General features: G+C 38.3%; 1 protein-coding gene across 1 annotated transcript; it reads left to right on the top strand.

Annotated features, from left to right (window-relative positions):
- Window positions 1-1,253: 1,253 nt before the first annotated feature.
- Ms4a14 (membrane spanning 4-domains A14) lies at window positions 1,254-21,347 on the top strand. The gene is made up of 5 exons (XM_027944346.2): window positions 1,254-1,391; window positions 3,270-3,398; window positions 9,453-9,602; window positions 14,285-14,383; window positions 19,482-21,347. Exons 1-5 carry the CDS (start codon window positions 1,254-1,256, stop codon window positions 21,345-21,347), a joined length of 2,382 nt encoding a protein of 793 aa, XP_027800147.2.
- Window positions 21,348-24,049: the final 2,702 nt, after the last annotated feature.

Genomic DNA, 24,049 nt, shown 5'->3' with positions numbered 1-24,049 from the left:
AAAGTTTGGGTTGCTACTACTGGGGCATTATTAGCTTCTAATGAGTAGAGGCCAGGGATGCTGTTTATGCCTCACAATACCCGGAACAACTCTCTACCATAGAGAATGATTGGTTCCAAATAGCAGCAAGTGCAAAGGTTGAGAAATCTTGGTATCTACCATTGCCGCAGCTAAGGAATACTTAAGATTATATTTGTATATATTGTTTTTGGTTATGTGAAACCATTTTCTTTCACGATTTAGTCATTAAAACCATAACAGTTATAGGAACATAAAGAACTGACAGGGAAAGCAAACTTTCAAATAGCACATTATGTTGCTTCAATTAGTATTTGTATAGACTACCCAGGAAGAACTTAAATCAAATTAGTTTACGAGTCTTTCTAAAACGTGAAAATATTCTCTATTAAAGTGATAACTCTATCTGGTAGCTTCTTTTACTGGTGATTTTTCACTTAACTTGAAAATGCAAAGAAAGTAAATCTTAAATGTTCTCACCACAAGGGAAAAAAAACAATGTCCGTTGATGGCTATGGGAATGAGCTTGAGGGTGATCATTCTTCAATGCAGGCGTATGTCAAAACATCACACTTACCCCATAAACATGTATAATTCTTGTCAATTATACCTCAATAAAAGCAGGAAAAAATAGAGTCACAGTTCAGTACTGAAGTATGTGGTTAGACCATTAGACAATTATCAACTGAAAGTGGGAAACTCTTCTTGAAGGAGAATGGAAGCCTGATAAGGTAGTAACAATAGATTTTGGACTCAGAGAAGTAGATTTTGCCTCCTTTTACTATCCCTTAGTATGTAGCCTTGAGCAACTTAACCTCTCTATTCTCAGTGTTAGCTCCGTAGAACTATTAGAAGAATAAACACTAATGCAGGTTAAAACAAAACCAACTCTTGGGTGCCTGAAACACAGTGGATATGCCACAGGTCACAAACTTATATAAGTACAAGCCCTTGTTTTTGCATAAAGCATCTATTTTGAGGTTACTATGTGTTTATAAACAAATGGACCCGAGAAAAAGCTTTCTTAAAAACTGTTTCCTTCTCCAAGAAGATAATGGGGCTGGCTATGTTCTAGAATCCTAAGATTCTATGACTCAGAGACTGAGCCTCTGTGGTTCTAGTATCTGGGCACAGTAGTCTCCCAGGGCTCCTTACTGTGGACTCCATGTGACACCGGTGGGGAAGGTGTGGCTGCAATGTTCACTCAATCTCTTCATGCGTTCGACCACTGAACCATGGGGGAGTCATCCCAGGAGAAAAGAGGGGCCGATGTCATCACTGTACACCCACACGAAACTGTATTGGCAGCACTTCCCTTCGGGCCTCATGTCTCTCTGCTGGATTTCCTAAAGGGAGAGCCAAAAATCTTGGGGGTAAGCTTTCTTCCATCCTGGGTCTTCCTGATGAGGAGAAAAGAGTCCATTCTCCATGTACATCTGCAGAGGCATCATTGTGTGATGATTTCAAGGAGGGAGTCCATTCTGTTTTGTCTTTCCTCCCTCATCCTTCACCTTGGTGTATCCTTCTTGTTGAGTCTTGAGCAGTGCTTCTAGGGCATTTGCTTGTATAAGGATTTGGATGGCCAAAATATATCGTTATGTTATGCACACGCACATAACAACAAATCTTATCATTACGTGCAACTATAATGCACCAAGTAAATAAGAGTGGAAAGAAAACTAAATTAACTAATTAGTGAATTAATTATTTTGAAAAAGAATTGGATCATCAGCATAAGAACCAACATGTAGTCAATATATTTTGATAAATATGCAAAATAAAACTTCTATTTCAAAACACACAGTTTGTCTCAGGTCTTAGAAATGTTTTTGAGGGTTTATTTAACTCTGAGAAACAGGTCTTTAATTAACAATCTGTCTGAGAGGAGAGAAGTTTGTGTTACCAGGGAATCCAGGAAATAATAAATAAACACCTCTAGTCCTGAGAAACCCCAGAGCTATTTCATGAGGAGTTGGTACTGGTCTTTGAATCCTAGCAGAGGGGAAGCAGGACATAAATGCAATTTTTCTAAACATTCCTTGAGGAAGTGACCTTAGTGTGTGGTGGTGACCATCTCCCTGGGAGTGAAGAAGCCATTAGAGGAGAGGTTAGACTTCCCTTTGTGCTTGTATAGGTGTCAGGAGTCCTTTGAAATCTTTATTCAAAGCTCTACAGTGAGATACAGATAAACATACCCACAAGGAAAAAAAATCTTCATCATAAACACACCCGGGGAGAGTTGCATACATAGCCATATCCTTGTCCAATAGTAAAGTCACTAAAGTGTGCTGCCAGAGAGGTATGGCCTGGGCACAAAACCACAAATAGTAGCAGAGAAGTTTGACCCCAAGAGGAGCCACTGCCCCTCTAAGACCACCATGGTATCCATCTCTCTCATGTGCCTGACAGGCTGAGTGGGTTATAATGACCTCTAGCCAGGCCCCTGGATGAAAGGGTGAGAAGACACCACATCACCCCAGTACATTCCACAAACTTTCAGGAAACAGGGATGAGTCGAACTCCAAAAGCATATACAAATGGCCCTTTGATACCTTCAGATCCACAATCACAGATTCAGCCAGCCAGGGATTGAAAATACTCTGAAAAGAAAACCATGCTTGTGCTGAACCAGTGGACTCTCTTTCTTGCTGTCCCCTAAACCATACAGCATGACAACTATGTATATAGCATTCCTAAGTAACCTAGAGATGACGAAGGCACACAGGAGGAGGGTGCAGGTTATCTGCAAATGATACATATTTTACCTCAGGGACCTGAGTGTCTTCGCATGATGGTGTCTCAGGTGTCCTGGAACCAATTTCCCATGGATACCAAGAGATCAGTGTATTTAATGTGTGAAAAAATGTGAAAGGGCAGATGGTAAGGAAAATCATACGCTCTCCTGCTGCAGATGGGAGAATGCTTAAAGTAAACAGTTTGAAGTCCGTGTCCTCAAAGAGTGTTCAGTGTAGCTTTGGTCAGACATGTGCTCCAATCTGTCTGAGAGGAGAGAAGTTTGTGTTACCAGGGAATCCAGGAAATAATAAAGGACACGAGTGATGGATTTGATTCCCAAGGACTCAGGCAAGAATGACGGGGGCAGTGGGGATGATTGAGCTGAGCCTCCTGGGCACCTGAGGGCGGGGGGCAATTACAGAGAAAGGTATTCAGAGGAGGGAAGTGCCCTGTGGCTCAGGGACAGACCAGAGGGGCGGGGCACTGGTAACCTCAGGTACCTTTTTTCTTCACAGGGTATCCAGATCTTGCTTGCTCTGATCATGGTGGGCCTTGGAACTGTACTTCTATTTGGTTACATCAGTTTATCTAAAATATTCCCCCTCGTTTTCCTCTCGGGATATCCGTTCTGGGGAGCATTTATTGTGAGTACTGTGGATTAGGATCTTTGGAGAAATGGTTATAAAGTGTGACCTGAAGTTATTCAAGTCCTAGGATAATGGATTTCAGAAAAAAAATATGTCCCCTCCCTACCCCCAGAAGACCATAAAAGGCAAGTGCCCACCACGACAAAGAAAATGACTCCATTTGGACATTGTGCTTCCATTATCACAGGAATAACTAACCCCACCCCCAGGTGTTCACTGCTTACATTTCCAAAGCCCGTGGGTGTATAATAACATCATTTGCTCCTCACTTCAGATCTGGGAGGTTAAATGAAAAAAATATCTTACTTTTTCCTTTGCAAATGGAGAAACTCAGTTTGAGATGAGGTACTAATCCAAACATTTATAGCTGGTGCTCTTAGAATCACAGACTCTCATAGCTTAAGGAGAATTTAAGATTATTAGAGCTGAACCTCCTTCTTGGCCCCAGAGACAACATTATGAATGCTACTCATGGAAGTAATCCTAGAGATATCAATAATATTCTGAGTATATTATAGCTACCTCTAACCAATCTCCACAGCTGTGGTTCCCAATCTTGCACCACATGGTTAAAGACAGAACCACTAGAGCTTCGACACTGGGATATAGGTTCAAAGAGAGCAAGAACATTGTCCATTTCACTTCTTGTTATATTCTCAGAATCTAGAATGTTGCTTAAGGCAAAATATGCATACATGAATGAGTGACTAAATGAATCAGTCAATGAACAGATGAAATAAGGAAAAAATGAGACCAGTGTGTATTGGAAAACCATGCTCTCTCTTTTAAAAATTTTTTTATTTGTTTTAATTAGTTATACATGACAGTAGAATACATTTATGCACTTTGATATATCATACATAGATGGGATATAATTTCTCATTTTCCTGAGTATAGGTGTTGCAGAATCATATTGGCCATGCAGTCACATATGTGCATACAGTAATAATGTCTGTTTCATTCTACTATCTTTCCTATCCCCACATCCCCTCTCCTCCCCTCCCATCACTTTCTTCTACCTAATCTAAGATAACACTATTCTTCCCTAGTGGCTCCCCCTTATTGTGAATTAGCATCCACATATGAGAGAAAATATTCAGCCTTTGGTTTTGTGGGATTGGCTTATTTCACTTAGCATGATATTCTCCAACTCCAACCATTTACTGGCAAATGCCATAATTTCACTCTTCTTTAAAGCTGAGTAATATTCCATTGAGTAAATATACTACATTTTCTTTATCCATTCATCTACTGAGGGACACCTAGGTTGGTTCCATAGTCTAGCTACTGTGAATTGAGTTCCTATGAACTTTCATGTGGATACATCACTATAAAATGCTTATTTTAAGTCCCTTGAGTATAAACCAAGGAGTGGAATGGCTGGGTCAAATGATGGTTCCATTCCCAATTTTCTGAGGAATCTCCATACTGCTTTCTGTAGTGGTTGCACCAATGTGCAGTCCTATCAGCAATGTATGAGTGTACCTTTTTCACCACATCCTCACCAAAATTTATTGTTGCCTGTATTCTTGATGATTGCCATTCTTACAGGAGTGAGATGAAATCTTAAGAGTACTTTTGATTTGCATTTCTCTAATTGCCAGAGATATTGAACACTTTTTTCAAATATTTGTTGATAAATTGTATTTCTTCTTTTGTGAAGTGTCTGTTCAGTTCCTTAGCCCACTTATTGATAGGGTTATTTGTGCTTTTGGTGTTTTTTTGAGTTCTTCATATATCCTAGAGATTATTGCTTTATCAGAGGTGCATGTGGTAAAGACTTTCTCCCAATCTGTAGGCTCTCTCCTCATGTTATTAGTTGTTTCCTTTGCTGGGAAGAAGATTTTTAATTTGAATCCATCTCATTTATTGATTCTTGATTTTACTTCTTGCGTCTTAGGAGTCTTCTTCAGGAAGTCAGATCCTAGGCCAACAGGATAAAGATTTGGGCCTATTTTTTTCTTCTATTAGCCACAGGGTCTCTGTTCTAGTGCCTAAGTCTTTGATTCACCTCGAGTTGATTTTTATGCAGGGTGAGAGAGGTTTAATTTCATTTTGCTATATATGGATTTCCAGTTTTGCTAGCCATTTGTTGAATAGGCTTTCCTTTCTCCAGTGAATGTTTTTGGCATCCTTGTCTAGTTTTGATAAGCATAAACACAACATGCCTTTTCCGTCATTGGCATTTCAGAAATGACTGGTCATGTTCTCACTTTCCCAACACAAACAATATGATGTTGGGCATGCTTTTCAAACACACATGCTCTACTGCAGAAAATCAAAGGGACCAGCTCCCCACTTCCCCATTGCACAACAGAATTCCGGGAGACTCCGTATAATCTGCACACATGAATTGCAATGGGGTTTTGGCCTGCTGTCCTTTAAATATCCACTCTGCATGGGAAAAAGGTTTTCTGAACACATAACTGTCTTCTTCGTAGTGCAAAAGTTAGAGAGGTGGCATAGGTTATTACATTTGTGCTCAATGCTCTAAGAGAATTCCCAGGAGCTAGGGGAGGTTTTAGTGGAGAAATCATCTGACCTGGGGATACCAGGTGCTTTCCACACAGGTACTCACTGCTGAAATTGAAGAAAAGTGTTCCCGGGTAACAAAAAAGCATGACCTGAGAGCTTGAGGTCAGGAAATCACCCCAAAGAAGACCAGGAGTCATGGTTGTCCCGCCCAACTGAGGCCACACAGAAGCTGGAGTCAGGCTGTGTCCGCTCTTGTGGTCAGGTTAAGGATGGAAACTTCAATATGGAGAGGAAGGAAAATCCACTGGTTATTCTGAAAGGGCAGGGACATTTGCAGATATGATTGTGTTTTCTTAATGGGAAATGAATCCAAGAATGATAACAGCAAACCTGGGAGAATCAGTTAAGTGGAGGTTGCAGTAATTCAGCAAGGGAAGATGGTACCCTGAACTAGCTGAACAGCAGAGGAGATAAGGACAGACAGACAGCTTGGAGGCAAAGCTGGCAGCTCTTGGAAATCTTATGGGGATGGGGGTGAAGCAGAGGAAGGCACCAAGGTGATTTTCTTATCTCATGGACCTTGGACTCTAAGATCCAGGTAATCTCACGGGACAATGTTAATTCCCACAGAGGAGGTTCTCATCCTCTGAGCATTAAAACAATAAGGGTCTCCACCCTGGGCGGCAGAGTTCTCACTTTTCCTGGGTGGTACTAGACTCTTCATGCTTCTGAAAATTAAAAAAGTGGCTGGGTTGATTATACTAGGTTTCAGTCTCCATAAGAGCAATTAGGGGGTCTTTTCTGAGAAAATCTCCCTTGATACTCAGAACACACACAGCCTCTCCTCCCCTCTTCCAGGCCCAAAGTCCAGGAATTCCTTTCTTTTCTGAAACCAGCTGAGCCAAATATCTGTGTGGTGTCTTCTGAGCCTGCTTCTTCCAGATCACTCTGGCAGAGAGCCTGTGTGGGTACTGAGCAAGTCCACCATGGATTACGCTTACATTGGTACCTATCCCCCATCTCCTTAACACTCAGGTGGAAAGACTGTATTGTCTGGGAGATTCACAGACAAATAGTTGGTAAAACCAAAGGAAATTGGATTGTAAAGTGGTCAGATACATCACCTGTTAACTTTTGTCTCCTGTCTTCTTGACAGTTTTTTCTTACAGGAAGTGTCACAGTAATCAATGAGAAATTAAAAAATACCCAGGTAAGTCACTTTTGTGATTTCTATGTAATTTATCTTCTATTTGCTTCTTTCTTGTAAATATTTCTAGTATTGAGATGTGTCTCAGGAAGATATTTATACATCAAACTTGCAATTTCCATCATTCCTATTTGTCAATGCCACCACTTAGTCCCACATTCGTATACTAGCTAACATTTCTCTGATCAAGTAAATTCAAAATGTTGATTAATGGAAATCATTTTATACCCATGTAACTAAATGGTTCTTAACTGGAAGTAATTTTGTCCTTTCTCCACCCCCAGGAAATATTTCACAATGTCTGAAGACATTTTGGGTTGTCCAAACTGGGTAGGGGTACCATTAGCATCTAAGAGGTAGAAGCCAGGGTTAGTGTCTGAGTGTCCCCAAAATGTCTAGGAAGCCTCCCATGTCAAAAAAAAAAAAAGACTAAAAATTCTACAGCACCAAGATTGAGAAACCTTTCTCTAACCAAACCAACCAAGGAACCCAGTAATTCCCCACTTTCCAACCCCAACTCCACCTCCTATACGAACAGAGACTTTTCCTTCAGGATTGCCCGGGGTCCAGAGGTAAGGGTTTGGGCATTGATGCTGCATGATTCTAGGACTGAATCAAGGCACCCCACCCATGGCTGTGTCAGCTTGAAAGGAAAAGTACCAACTTCTAGGGTTGTTTGTTCTGTTTTTGTTTGTTTGTTTAGGGTTAACTAGGATTTAGTTAAAGGCATGCTGATACTGAATTTTCCTCTTCTTCCCCTCTAACCACTCTGATCTTATTTAAAGTCCTGAAGATGTGGGCTTCGCTTAAAGCCATCTTATCTCTGTTCTTATGGTTCTCCACCAACTTCCTATGGGAAGAGTTATAAGCCATAGAGAAGTCCTAGGGGGATGAACACCCCCCATCTCTTCCTGTGGAAATAAACACTAGCAATGCACTGAAGTTCCACGTGCTGTTCTCTTCTCTCAGTCTTGACTTATTTCCAGAGCTGAGAACTATATTAAGGTGAAGGTAAACTTATGGCTGACTCAAGGAGAGCTATGCAGATGGCAGGGCATGGGATGGCATGGGGGGCATCAGAGGACCTGGCTCTTCTATCAGTGAGATTACTCACAATCACTTAATTCTGAATCTCATTCATCTGTAAAATGGGAATGAGAGATGCAGCACCTTACACTGCAAACCTGTAATAAGGATCAGATGAGACTCGAACTGGGTATGCTCTTTACAAAGCACAATACACATAAGGGTTTGCATATCCAGAGACCTCAGTCTATGAACTATCATATGAGAGACAAAGAGAGAATGGAGAGCCTGGAGAGAATGGAGAAATGAAATTTGGGAGAGATGGCATATCTGTATGCCCCTTTGCATTTTCTACCAAAATAAAAAAAAAAGTTCACTTGCAATAAAAATGACTTGGTAGACATGAAGTCATAAGTATCCTTTCAAATCTTGCCACACTAAGCCCCAGGAAGGGCATGATGTATAAGCGTATCAGCATTTCCCACCACAGCAGACACACACAATGCTATGAATACAGACACAGGAAATATCTGCCACATTTAAAATGAAAGTTTTGTTTTGGCCTTTAAAGGAACAAGATCAGTGCTGAGAGTGGGTTTGAAGAAAAGAATAAGATGCCCTCCTTTCTTTTGAAGGAACTCAAACGTATATGTATATCTCCTCCTCCCTCTCCAAAAATAATGGGCTTGAATAAAAGGAATTGAACTTTGTATTCCTTCCATATCCGACACTGAGATCAACAAAGGACATCTTTAAATCCCAGTTCAAACCATCTTCAAATATATGTTAGTGATTTAGTGGGTTATGTTTGAATCTTGTGGAGATTTCCATGTAAGCCCCATGATCTTTTGATCTCTGCAGCCTGACACATATTTGGATCACACTAAATGTTTATGAAATAAATGAATAAATGCATACTACTGTAAAGGTAGGCAATGTAATTCTCATTTTAAAAGGTAGAAATTGAAATTCCAAGAGACTAAGTAATTCGTACAAGGTTCTTACAAAATGAGGATCCAAAATCAAGTCTAATTTCCAAGTTGAGATATTTTCTAATACACTACACCACTCAGAGATTATGAATGATGATTTACTGAGATAAAATGACCATTTTATTCAACATAAACATAGAATATATCCTTGACTGATTCTAAAATTGATTCATCTTCTGACTTTGATGAATCAGAATTTATCTTATCAACCTTTCCTATCACCCTGACCTGCTAGAGTAATTCATCCCTGAGAGGTGTCTAGAAAGTGAAAACCACGAAGAGTTTCTTCCAAGGTGTTTTTGGTTTGATTGGGTTTTTATTTATTTTGTTACTTTTTAAACTGCTTTCCAGATCCCAGGTATCGTTACCATGAATGTCATCAGTTCCGCGGTGGCAGTGACCGGGATTGCTCTCATCCTCATCAGCTTCACACACCAACACAAGTTCTGCCAGATGCTTTCCCTTGATGGATCATGTGTCCTTGGTAAAACATTTTTCATTGTAAGTGATCTCATTTTGAATGAAGGCTGTTCAATCTTATCTGAGCTGAGTCCATGATGCAACCATGCATTGATTTTTATCTATTTATTTTTTGGAGGTTATGGGGTACCAAAGATTGAACTCAGGGGCACTCCACCACTGAGCCACATCCCCAGCCCTATTTTGCATTTTATTTAGAGACAGGGTCTCACTGAGTTGCTTAGCACCTCACTTTTGCTGAGGCTGGCTTTGAACTTTCGATCCTCCAGCCTCAACCTCAACCTGGGATTACAGGCATGCTCCACCAAACTGGGCTGATGCACTGATTTTTATCACAATAATTGAAACAGTGCCAACACTTGAACTGACCTTTGAGAGCAATGGTCAACTGACCCATCCCACACTGTGGGATGACGGTTAAGATGATTTATGATCAAATGTCTCTGGATTTTTAACTGTGGCTTTATTTCATGTAAGCCTATGACCTTGGTCTAAAACGGTATTCTCTCTGAGTCTCAGTGTTTCTCATGTGGAAAATGAAGATAATAATGCCTACCATATGGAATTGTTATGAAGATTACTTAAAATAGTACCTAGTGCAGTGGCGATGGTCAATCATTTTAGGTATTACAATTATCATTTAACATCAATTGGATTCAATTTTGCCTTTTTAAAAGATTTATTTTTTCATCATTAATATAGAACAAAAATGATGAAAAAAATTTACTAAGTGAACAATAAAAACAAAAAGCAGTTTAAAAAGTGGGGTATTTGAAGAGTGTTAGGATATACACGGTTTTATATAATTTGCAAGAATTTTATTTAATAAGGCAAATGAGATATATCCTTACCAAGAAACAGAGATACAATTTTAAATATTTACCTCATAAATAATTAACGGGATTATTTTTAACCATGTCAAGATTCCAATAGGCCTTTCCCTGCAGTTTCTCAGGTAAGTCCTGAGAGTTCATCTTATCTCCACCAGCTGCGACGTGAAGGTTTGGGACTTAGAAAGTTAAGGAGACTGGAACAAGTTAGGATGCAAGTGGAGTAATGCCATTGGAAGCTATCTTCCTCCCTAAGGAAGGAAAGAAAAAGTCATCCATTACTGAATGCAAGATCTTGGCCTAGTGGGTTTAGCTGTCACTGGATTGCTTTCCTCCCGGTTCTCCTACTTGGGATCAATCCGGGGCCATCACGACTTGTGTGAGGCCCATTCTGAGAATACCAAGCAGAGAGGAGGAGCCCAAATTAAGGAGAATCTGAGACACGCTGATGGGATTGCGGCTCTCTGATTCAGAGAGAAGGTAGGAGCTGCGGGCGTTCAAACTGATTCCAGAGGCGCTTGAGCGAAGTGCGCATGCTCCGACTCATAATTCAAAGAACTTTTCTGAAAGATACTTTGCTACCCTGAGGGAATCCAGGCAATGAGATTCCAGCCAAAAAGATTCGTATCAAGGAATTGACTCTCAGAGATAATGGGAAAAGACGTGGATCTTGGAAGATAATTATTCTAAATATTCAGGGAAAGACTAAAATTAAAGGTTGTTTTTCTTAGAGCACATCATTCATCATGTTTGAAGATTTATATGTAATAAAAACTTCACTCTTTGAAGACTTCAACATTATTGAAATGAAAAAAGGAGTCACAATTCTCAAAAGAATATTTTTGGACCATCTATAAATCCTAATTTGTTCTTCATTAAATTATCTTAAAACATTTTTCTATCGTTGTCAAGTAATTTGGTCTTGAAACTAGCACTCTTTGAGAGAAGCTTTGTTTTTATTTGGTCCAGGACAAAACTTGTTTAATAGTTCTCAATAAAGGATTAAATGTTGACGTTTGTGAAATAAGGATTTTTTTTTTCTTTTTAGATACAGGTAGTCTTAATATGCACAAGTATCAGTTACCATAGTAAGTGCTTAAAATTTTAGTTACCATAGTAGTAACTGAAAATAGTTATATGAATTTTGCTGCTAGCTCTTTAGTTCACGAATTATTTTGCAAATAAAGGATGTACATCAGATCTCAGAGATCAGCCACTTTGCTTCCTTCAAAGGCTGATAGTGATTGGTCACTGAAAATTTATTTAGTTCACTCGCAGAGAGTAAAGTGCAAGTTTTAGTGCCTTCTCGTCTCCCAGAGACTAAACTCATTTGACAGTTTATAGAAATGGATACTCCAAAGAAGAAATTGGTCAACAAAGATAGCAGAGCACAAAGAAATGAAAATTAATAACGCTGGAAGTGAACCTGGATGTCATTAGAAGATTCAAAAGTGGCAACCGCAAAGCAGAGACAGTTGAGATCTGGGCCTGCAGGAAGCTATTGTGGGAACGATATTGAAAGTATAGTTAGTTGCTTCCATATCTTAATTTAAATTGTGCTAGGAACAGGAAGCCATTGACAGCCAAAATTGAAGACTAATCAAAAAACAGATCCCAGTTTGGTTAGCTAGCGTTCAGACCCAAACACTGGGGTTAGTTGTTGCACTGAAAGAAAGTGGTAATTACAATGAAACTGAAAATGAGATTTTTACTTCCAGTAAAAACTGGTTTCATTATTTCAGAAGTCCGCATGAATTGATTAATATTAATCTATTTGGTAAAGCTACAAGTTCAAATAAAGGCACTACTATGAAATTTACACCCAGATTCTAAGATACAGGCATTTCTACTGTCCAAAAAATTCTGGAGGATTCAAATGCAGTGTTCTAGAAGATAGAGTGGGCTGGGAAGGAATTATGATACTGCTGCTGTTCAAGAGGCCGTTCTAGAAAAGACAGAGAAACTTAGTGAAGGTGAACCTATTGGCATAAATGATAAAAGTGGTTGTAACAAAAGATGAACATACCTCAGAGGAAGTGATGCCAATAAAAACCCTTCACATCAAACCCTCAGAGATATTTCAAGACCTTGAAAGCAAAACTGATAAAAATTTGGGGCTCCTATGCCAAGGCATAGGAAAGATGTTCACTGCTTATTATAAGTAAGATGAAGGCAAATACTGTTTAAACTACTCTTGATAAATTATTTACATTTTTTAAAACACTGTAATTTATAGATTTTAATGTTTTAACTTACAGTGAACTAAATACTAGTTTTACATTACAAAAAAGTTACATTATAATGTTTTTACATTTAATATCAACATCAAGAATTTAATTTTTTTCTGTTTTTTTTTTCTCTTTAATTTTTATTTTTTGTTCTTTTTAGTTATACATGATAGTTGAGTATAATTTAACTTATTTATACACAAATGGAATACATCTTATTCTAATTAGGATCCCAGTATTGTGGTTATACATGACATAGAGATTCACTGTAGTGTATTCATATATGTACATAGGGAAGTTATGATAGAATCATTCCACTTTCTCTCCTATTCCTTTCCCCTCCCCACTTCCCTCTGGAAGAATTAATTTTTGACCTAATTTTAAGGTCACAGAACAATCATACATTTTCCCAAAGACTTAGATTGCATTGCGCCTGCATTTTTAAAAATTATATATATATATATATATCCTATCTACTATTCTGTAATTTCTTGCTGCACACACCAGCCACTTCCTGCAGTCTCACTCACCCAGGATCATAAGACCAGCTTCTTCCTGCTTTGAATGGTTCCAGTCTAGTGTTCACCCTGTTCCATCTACCTAATAAACTCACCTTCAGACTTAAATCTCAGTTCAATCATCATTTATTTAAAGAAGTCCTTCTTTACCACACCTCCACTCTCAGACCTGGTCACATATTCCCTTATAACCGTGTATGACCCACCATACTTCTCATAGAACCCACTACAATTTACTCAAGCAATTATCTAATTAATTATTAGCATTTGCCTCCTTTACAACTATGCAAGTTTCATAAAACCAGGATCAAATCTCTCATGGTCCATCACTGAACCCAATAACTTACATGCAGTAGGGATGTAGCTCAGTGGTAGAATGCTTGCCTACAATGCATTGAGACCCTGGGTTAAATCCTTAGCACCACATACCAAAAAAAATTGTATATAGTAGGATCTTCATCCATTTGAATTTTATAAACAAATAGTAAATATCTAAGCGTTGGGATATATTGCAAGGATACCAAGATTCAGAGAGGTTCAGTCACTTGCCCAAGGGGAAGTGTAACCTTGCGCCCAGTTTTTCTTTCTCAAGAGATTAAACTTTTTGATGCCATACTCCACCATGCTGCCTCTCAATCTAAACATCCCCTTAAAGGGAAGTGTGTAAAATGTTGATTTTTGAGCATACTCAGCTTGCAGATGTGTTTTCTGTGACTGACACCAGTGAACAAATAACTGGAAAATCATTTCACTTCAAAAAGTGTGTATATATAGCTTCCTTAGGAGAGTTAAAAAAAAAATCATGTGTCACAGTGCCCAGATTTCCACATGGCAACAATTGGCTGGAATCGAGTAATGGATGCCTTCTATGAATACCATTACTCCCTATCGTCTCCCCTCCTGTTTTGCTCAAGATGGTATCCTGGTCCCCATAGGTACTGGAATTTGTTACCACTGCCTTATCAGAAAGATATGAAAATTACGCAATATCTAAGGGCTACAAGACCATCCAAAATATGAGTTTACCCAAACTTGTTTTTAGAGGGTGTAAGAGGTTCTGGACTTAAATCTTTAAAATGATACAGCTTTCATTCCAATTGCCATTCATTTCTCCTCCTTATTTGCAGGGAATTTTGTCAATCTTATTAATTATCACCATAGCAGAGCTTGGCATCTCTGTGACTATCGCATCCTTCAGAAGCAAGTTATGGACAAGTTCAGATGAGGTGCGTTTAATGTTGTTGTGTGAACAGAGTCCTGTGGGGACACTCTAAGGTGACTTCTGGTCGACTGGTGAGCAGTGTAGAGCTCAGATGCTGAACTGAAACTTGTGAATTTGGGAAGATCAGTGAGGGACAACCTTAGGATTGAAAGGCACCCCCACCTTGAGGATGGCTCTGCTTTCCCTTCTTTCCCTATCTGCTATTCTGTCATTTCTGCTCATACACAGTTCCTTATCTTCCTGCCAAAACATATGAAATGTCAGACTTCATGGGAACCCATATTACTGGGATACAGAAAGCTTACACTTGGTAATAAGAAGGTATGAGACCATTCTCTCGCCAGAGAAGAAGTGGAAAAAAAAATATCGATAGCATTACCATTTATCATCATCATCATATTGACTAAATGTTTAATATGTCAGTCATTATCGTAATCACTGGGCATCAACTTAATTTTACTAACACCATGAGAACACCTTAACATTTGAAGGAACCAAGGTACCAAGAGGTTAAATAACCTCTCCAGGATCACAGAACTTCGAAAGAGTCTGGCTCGGGGATTCAGCTCCACAGCCCACTCTCTAGGTTATAAATACCAGTCCAGGCTCTGTGTTTGGCAGGATTTTTTCTGGTTTTTTTTAATCAACTCCATGGCAGTAGAATCTACAAAGATTATTCAGTGATCTTTGACAAACTGTATACACCTGTGTTGCTGCCATCACAATCAAGACAGTGCAATCCTTTTGGCCTAAAAGTTTTACTTTTTGAAACTTTTGCAGTCGATGTCCTCAGCACCTAGATTAGTTATGAGGTTCCCAAATGTCATAGACATGAGAGCTCAGAGAACTTTCTCTGGCTGGCTGCTCTCACACAGAAACATGCTTTTGAGATTCATCTATGCTGTTGCATCCATTGAAACCTTGGGTATATCCAAATTTGTTCATTTACCTTTGTGTGGGGAGTGTACTGGGGATTGAACTCGGGGGCACTCAACTAATGAGCCAGATCCTCAGTCCTATTTTGTATTTTATTTAGAGACAGGGTCTCACTGAGTTGCTTAGGTTTGCCTCACTTTTGCTGAAGCTGGCATTGAACTCGAGATCCTCCTGTCTCAGCCTCCTGAGTAGCTGGGATTACAGGCATGCCGGGCTTGTTCATTTACCTTTGATAGATATTTGGATTGTTTAAGGTTCTAAACTATTATATCAATCAATTGCTATGAAGATTTGCATTCACATCTATATGAACATATAATTTCACTTCTCTTAGAGTTTCATACCCAGGATTTGAAAGAAAGTAAGAAGATGACTAACACCTCTCCAAAACAATTGTACCATTTTTTCATTAGCAATACATGATAGGTGGAGTTGCTCCCTATCATTACAAACACTTGAATTTGTCAGTAGTACTAATAATTTGGCTAGTCTAGTGGGTTTAACATGCCAGTGCTATGATTTTTCACAGCCTGTTGCTTGCCTTTTATCTTTTTAATGTTTTCTTCCAAAGAAAATGTGATAAAGTTCAATTTAACATTTATTTTTCTGCTTAGTCTTTTTTGTGTTGTAACAAATACATGATAAAACTTTCTTTTGTATTTTCTTATAGGAGTTTTTGTTTCAGCCTTTATGTTTAGGTCTATGATGCATTTGAGTTGACTTTTGTGTCCAGTTGTGAGGTAATGGTAGAATTAATGCATACACCCCCTCATGGAGTTATCCAGTTGTTCTAACATCATTTTTTTTGAAAATGCAATTCTTTCTCTCCATTACTTTGGTCCCTTTGTTGAAAACTGACCACTTACTCAATAGGTCTCTTTGGGAGTTCATTTTTTTCCCACAGGTCAATATGTTTATGCTTCTAGACATTACACACTGTCTTTTATATATATATATATATATATATATATATATATATATATATACACACACACACACACACACACACACACACACACACATACTATCTCAATTTCTAGAACTTTAGAATAATTTTATCATGGTAAAATATACATTACATAATGTTATTTAAATCATTTGTAAGTCTACAATTCAAGGCATTAAATGTATTCATAACACTGTATGACCCTCAGCATTTCCTATCCCCAAAACTTTTTCATCATTCCACACACAAACACACTAGCTTTAAATCCCTCCTCTTCCCCTCCCCTCTATGTCTTGGTAATCTCTGTTTTATCTTCTGGATACCTCATGTGAGTGGAATCATGCAACATTTATCCTCCTGCATCTGGCCTAATTGACTACACAAGTATAATGTTTTCAAGGTTCAGCCATGTTGTAATACATATGGAAAATTTCATTCCTTTTATGGCTGAGTAAAATCCCATCGTGCATATATAACAAATTTTGTTCAGCCATTCATCTGTTGAAAGACACATTTTTCCTGGTGTAAATAATGTGCTAAGAACATTAGTGTACAAATATCAGCCTAACTCCATGCTTTGGAGATAGACTTAAGAATAGAATTGCTGGGTCATATGGTAGCTCTATGTTTAAACTTTTGAGAAAGTGCTCAACTATTTCCCACAGTGGTTGTTCCATTTTACATTCCCATCAGCAGTACACAAGGATTCCAGTCACTCCTAATTTCACCACCACTGGTTATTTTTTGTTTATTTGTCTTTATAATAGCCATCCTAATGGGTGTGAAGTGGTATCTCACTATGGTTTTGATTTGCATGTCCTTAATAACTTGTGATTTTAAGCAAAATTTCATGTTTATTGGCTGTGTACAGATTTTCTTTGGAGAAAAATCTCTTATAGCAAATTTTCCATTTTTTCATTGAGTTGTTTGCTTTTGTTGTTATTGAATGGTATTGTTCTTTATATGTTCTTACTATAAATTTCTTATTAGATATATGATTTTCATTTTTTTTCTATATTTTAATTTTTTTTAGTTGTAGTTGAATGCAATATCTTTATTCTATTTTTTTTTTTAATGTGGTGCTGAGGATTGAACCCAGGGCCTTGCATGTGCTAGGCAAGTGCTTTACCAGGCAACAACTCCAGCCCTGATTTTTAAATATTTTACCTCATTTTCTAGCCTTTTTATTTTTATTTTTACTTTTTTTTTTTGGTACTGGGAATTGAACTCTGGGGCACTTGGCCACTGAGCCACATCCCCGGCCCTATTTTGTATTTTATTTAGAGTCAGGGTCGCCCTGAGGTTGCTTAGCACCTTGATGAGGCTGGCTTTGAACTCATAATCCTCCTGCCTCAGCCTTCCAAGACACTGGGATTATAGGCATGCACCACCATGCCTGGCTATTTTTTACTTTCTTGACAGTAATCTCTGATGCACAAAATTATTGATTTTCACAAAATATGATTTATCTATTCTTGTGTTCATGGTGTTGGTGTCATATCCATGAGATCACTGCCAAATCCAAACTCATGAATATTTCTCCCAAGTTTTTCTTATTTGAATTTTATAAGTTTCACTCCTAAGTTTAGTCTTTGATCCATTTGGAGTTAATTTTTATGCATGTTGTTTGTTTAATTCATTCTTTTGCTTATAGATGTCCAGTTTTCCCAGCACTGTTTGTTAAAAAAGACTATCTTTTCCCTCCATGGAATGATTTTGGCGTTCTTTTTGAAAATGAATTGGTCATATTTGCAGTGGTTTCTCTCTGGTTTCTCTCTTCAGTCCATTGCTGCCATGTGTGGGTTTACAACTGTGTGTCACTAGTCTTGGGAAATAAAGATAATAACCTCCTAGGGATGTTATAATGATGACTTCAGATGACTTTAGAACTTCCTCTAGTGCTTTGATCATCACTTAGTTATGCTTAAGAATGAGTCAATTTTAAATCATAACACTTAAGTGCTTGAATACATGGGATATTATAGTTCATGTCTCCAAAACTTTCTTTCAGCAAATTAAACAAAAATCTAGGTGGAGATTAATAAAAATACAGAAATCCCATGTATCCTCATATAAATAGCGTGCTAATAGAGATAAAATTAAAATGTAGAAAACAAATTGGGAGGATGGGTACTAGGAATGTATAGAGTAAGAGAATGTATCAATTCTCATTCTTGGTCTACCATTAACCAACTAGGCCAACGTAACTCATTTAATCACTGAGCTCCAATCACTTCTTCATAGAACAAGTAGTCTATTCTGACTCCATGAACAACCTCAGAATGGGAACAGGCTGATAAAAATCAGCAGGCCAGGTTGCAATGACAATTCCATCATCATCATAAGAAGTCGCAGCATATCATTGCAGAAAAGAATGGGAAGCACTGATCAAAGGTTGTATCAGGCGGTGTCACATAGCTGTTTAAAAAACTCCAGTAGATCTCTCAACAAGAGCAATGTATATACAGACAACATATATACAAATCCTAATTCTCTAGCCTAGCACACCATCTGACAATATCTACCTGCCTCCCACATGCCATCACACCGTGCTCTGTCCCAACCTTCTGTTTTCATTATTTGTATGATCTGGATTTTGTCTCCTGTCTATCTGTTGCTTGAGGAATCTCTACTCATCTGTCAAGATGTAGATTAAATATCACCTCTTTTATGAAGCATGCACTTATTCTCTCAGAATTAGGTCATCGTCTATGTTCTCATAAAGCACCAAGTGTCTATTTCTATAATAATAGCACTTGCTGAATGGTTTTATTGTTATCTACTTATATGTTGTTCTACCTACAATTGTGAGCACCTTAAGGGCAAAACTCACGTTTAGTCATTTTGATGGATAGCATCTAGTTCACCCATATGACCAATAAATCTTTATAGATTAAATCTTTATATGTGAATATTGACGAGGTGATTTAAAATGTCTTAGAAGTTTGTAATATCAAGGATGGGGAAAATATTTGAAGCAATCTTAGTCAAATGGCCTGGTTCAGTATTTGAGATAATAAGGGGTTATCACTGTCCAAAACAATACTAATAAGTTGATGGTAAAGGTGGGTGGGTATTTGTTTGATGACTCCTCGTTCAGATGTAATTTCCAACCTAACATCTTAAGTCAGAGATGAAAGATAATTTAGAATGCCAAAATAAAATAACACCAAAGATGATTCTGTCTTATTAATGCTGCCAACTCCCCTTGGTTTTATAGGTTGTGTTTTTCTTACCTTCAGATGTTACTCCAAATAGTGAACAACTTGACCCAGAAGAAAATACTGTATTACAATTTGAGCTTCAAGAAGAATCTCCTAGGATTGATAGGACATTAAACAGACAAACTGTTTTTATTGGAGGCTATTCTTTCTTCAAGTTAAGGGTTTTAAAAAGTCCTTTAGTCCACCATTGCATGTTACCAACATGTAATAAGTGTAAGGGTAGTAAGAGCACATCCTCTGCACCTATTCCAGAGGAGGATAATCTGAATGATCAAGACATGCAATATGTTATGACACAATCCACCCAAACAGAAACTCAGTTACCTCAGAAAAAAGCCTTACCCACCAAAGATTTTCTAGCCCCGCCCATGCAAACAGTCCAAGCTTTGCCTGCTGATGACTTGCCATCTCAGGCTCTACTAATAGAAGCCCCTCCTGAGCCAGTTATGCTATATGCAACCCCACCATCACATATCAGCCAATCTCTCGATCTGACATTTGAAGACATGCCCTCTCAAGATGTGCTCACCGAAGAAAGACCATCCCAAGACACAATTTTCCAAGAGATAACATCCACACAAACAACATCGCAAGACATGGTCTACAATGCTCTGTCAGCGCAAGCCACCCCATCCTACTCCATAAGGTCCTCGAAGATAAAACAGCCATCCCAAGATCTTGAACCACAAGGCATTCCCCCTCAACGCCAGCAATCTTTAGAAATGCTATATAGAGACATTCGAGCAGAAGTCATGGAACAGACCCGGGAATGGAAATCTCAGGACCAACACCCAAGACACTTTTTCTCATTCCATAAACCCAAAGATGGGAAGCACCGAAAGAGATTTTCCTTAGAACTTTCAGGAAAAAGCAAGCAATCCCCAAGGAGATATTCTTTAGACCTACAAAGCAAAGGTAGACAGCCTCTAAAACGGAAATCCCTAGACCAGAAAATCAAAGCCTGGCTATCTGCAAGGAGGCAGTCTCTAAAAAAGCAAGCTAAATATACCCAAACCACAGAACAATTCTCAGAGGAGTCAGCTGAACATCTTCAGACAGAAGGGAAGCCATTCCCGAAGGAACAATCCAAACATAGAGAAGATAAAGAACAGCAGGTGGCTATGGAGCAAATCCCTAAGAAACAAACTCAAGTCAAACAAGCTGAAGATCAGCAGGTTCAAGAGGAAGAATCCCCAAAGGTACAATCTCAAAATAGGCAAGCTAATACCCAGAAAGTTCAAATAAGGAAACCTTTAAAGCAGATGTACCAAGATTCGGACACCTCAAGCCAGGAACACAAAGATGGGCAATTCCTCCCAAAGCCATCTCTGCAATGTAGAAAACAGAATTGGCAAAACTTTAACCATCAATCTGAAGACTGGAGAGGTCAAGGTAGGAGAAACAAAGATTGGATAACACGAGACTGGCAATCAGAAAAGCAGCATGCCCTACACCAGAAGACCCTAGAGATTTTAGAGAAACCATCTCTAAAACAGAAAGGTCTGTGCCAGGAAATCCCATCCCAGGGCACTCCAGCCCAATATAACCTAAGCAGGCAATTTCAAGGTAAAGACCAAAAAGAGACTCAGTCCAAAGTTGCACTAAAAGAAGATAAGCCAATAAAAGACATCAAAGAAGGGAAACCAACGAATCTGCAACTAGAAGAAATGAACCCAGATTTCCAACCTTCTTCTATCCACAGTTTAGTACAAGACACAGATTTAAACTATTTGTCCAACATAGATTCAGAACAAGAGGTACAGCATTATGCTTCAGCTAGCTCAAACTCATACAAAGATTTGAATATAACTTCTAGCTCATGTTGGTCAGAAGATCAACCGCAATCTGAAGAGTCTGACTAACAGGCAGAATCTACCCAACTATCACACTGCCCCCAATAAGAGAAGCTAAATGAAGGAGAACAACAGAGTCTTTCCTATGTTCCCAACTGTGGTCGCCATCTAATTCGCTCACCAGAAGATGAAGAGCACGCAGAAAACTCCAAAGAATTCATTCTTATTAGAATAAAATGACAACAAATGACATGTTAATACTATATCAGAATTTTCTGGGAGTGAAGGAATAAATCGCATGTCAACTTTTGTCGTCATATTTAGTGTTTCAATTTAAAATCGCCAATTCATTTTAGAACTTAACACTTAATAGACTACTTTCCTGCGGAGCCAACATTTTTTAGCCTCCTCCTTTGTGTCCTAGAGAGAGTCAGAAAGTCAACTAGAAAGAAGTTTTCAGGATCTAGAGGTGTTCAAGAATCAGAAGAGTCAGGAATAAAACTCACCCCCATCCTTCCTGTTTTGGTGTTTCCGGTTCTCCCATTTATTCTCCTTCCCTGAACTTGTGTCAAGGATATAGTCCCTAGGTTGACTCAGTGTTCAACCAGATGGAAGGTGACAATTAAGACAGGATGTGTGGAGGGGGGTGAACAACACACACCTAGAGACAGGAAGGTAGGAGTAAGGGAAGGGCAGAGGTACAGCTGTGATAAAATACAATCACCTGTAATGTCCTGAGTGTTGCTCTAGGTCCCTTTCATACACCTGTATTCACTCCTAATTTCTCAGCCCAACATAATTTCATTTCTGTGAAGAGATTGTTATCAAAAGCCATCAATTATCCTCCATATTTTTCTCTTTCCTCCTCTCAGATCTACCTGCCCTTTCCAATAAATATCTGGAAATATCCAGAGATTTGCCAGGTTGTATCATTATCATTCAGAGGAGAAGATCTAGATTTATTTGTAATTTAAATTAAAAAAAAAAACCTAGAGGATTTGGGGACTCCTAAGCAAGTGACAGTTGGTCCTCCAGAACTCTTCAGTATGGAGATGGATCTTTTTAAAGGGGATATCTTTTGCAAAACAGAGAAAGATGAGAAACTTAAAAAAAATGAACTCCAGCTGCAGTAAGATAGGAGAGAAAGAATACAAAGAGCCTTTCTTGGAACTATGAGAAAGACTAATTTGGTTGACTGTGAATCAGAGACTGTGGTCTGATCATTTGGGACATCATAACTTCCCTAGAATAGCTAGTAGTAAGAAGCTTGAAATAAAACCTTGATTTGGGAACTTTTTAAAAGAAATACAAAGATATTTTACACTTTTCCATAAACCACCTTCAGAGTAGAGTAATACCCATATAAAGAGTAGGTTTTGGAAAGTTGGAAAATAAGAAGGAACCTAAGGATTTAGGAATAAAGATAAATAGTAAACAAATTCATGTCATCCATTTGTAAACACATCTAAGGTTTCATTAGCAGAAGCCTATAGAGTTTCACAGTCAAATAGAAAAATGGGGTAAAATAGCTTCTAGGCTGGCATAGCAATATTTTCAATGTCCTTATGGTTAAGTTCCTGGAAATACCTGTAGCTGATAAAAGAAACCAACCCAAATGAACTTTGGAAGTATAAAGAAAGATGAAGTATTTGGCCACTAGGATTAGAATGGTAATAATAGAAATAATACTTATTGTTTTATTTTTATTTTAGTAGAATTTATTTAGCATCTACTATAGTCCAAGTACTTTATCATTCACTCAGAATAACCTTATAAGACAATTATTATTCCATATAAGAAATTTAACAGGTAATATATACATAAGTTAATATCAATATGCAAGTTCATAGATAACTTAGCCTAAATACTATAACTAGAAAATAAAAGGACTTGGAATTGTGTCTAGACTTTTTTTTTTTACTCCCAAATTTGAGTCTTACTGCATCACCAGAATTGGCCTGTATGAATTAAAACATAATAAATAAGCTATCTTTCTTCATTTGTCAGATACTATGAGAATGTTATTCTAGTCATCATGCTTAGGGAGGGGGGAAAATAAACCAGAAAACGTCTAAAGTGTTGTGGGGCAAGTGTCTCAGAAAACACACCAAGTCCCACTTTTGTCCAAATTAAAGAGTATTTATTTCGACCAGCCAGGACTGCTTCCTACAGGACCAAATTGTCACTGCAGAAAACAGTCTGGGGCGTCAACATTTTAGGGTATTTAAAGGCAAAAACCACATCAGGGTTGGCATACCTGCAAGCAAGCAGTACAGAAGCAGAATGGTGCAGTTAGCAAAACAAAGCAATGGATACATTGGCATTTCCCACGGGACTTTCCAGATTGGCATAGCAGCAAACATGCAGAAGGGAAGTAGGTCAAGATGACCCTAGTTGAGGACAAATTAGAGAATGGTTACTAATGTGTAGACAACCAATCTCTGACAGGGTACATTATCCAAGAAAAATGGGAACCAAAGAGAGAACAATTTTACATTGTATAAAAATTGCCATTTTGTGTTGCCAAGTATGCTATGGTATGTAACTATTAGTGGGTACAAAGATGGGGTTTTCCCATGGAAGAAGTATTCCTGACATGATATGGAGTCTCAGGGTAAAATGGAGTCTGTTTGGTCATTGCCCATATAGCCTGGCCGATAACAGAGTACAGCTAAGCCATGGGTAGTAAGGGTAAAATAATACCTTATGAAGTGTTTTGGAGGACAGTTTGCTAAACTCAGAGAATACTAACCTAGCATCAGGTAGTTTTA

The sequence above is a fragment of the Marmota flaviventris genome, chromosome 9, assembly GCF_047511675.1.
Source record: "Marmota flaviventris isolate mMarFla1 chromosome 9, mMarFla1.hap1, whole genome shotgun sequence".
Lineage (NCBI taxonomy): Eukaryota > Metazoa > Chordata > Mammalia > Rodentia > Sciuridae > Marmota > Marmota flaviventris.
This window is presented reverse-complemented; position numbering and strand designations above follow the sequence as displayed.

What these genes read in the sequence shown, in the direction of transcription:
- Ms4a14 (XM_027944346.2), top strand. Translation starts at nt 1,254, where the DNA reads ATGGGGGAGTCATCCCAGGAGAAAAGAGGGGCCGATGTCATCACTGTA. An exon ending in TTGGTAAAACATTTTTCATT is followed by an intron (nt 9,603 to 14,284) that starts GTAAGTGATCTC and finishes CCTTATTTGCAG; the next exon opens with GGAATTTTGTCAATCTTATT. An exon ending in TATGGACAAGTTCAGATGAG is followed by an intron (nt 14,384 to 19,481) that starts GTGCGTTTAATG and finishes TTGGTTTTATAG; the next exon opens with GTTGTGTTTTTCTTACCTTC.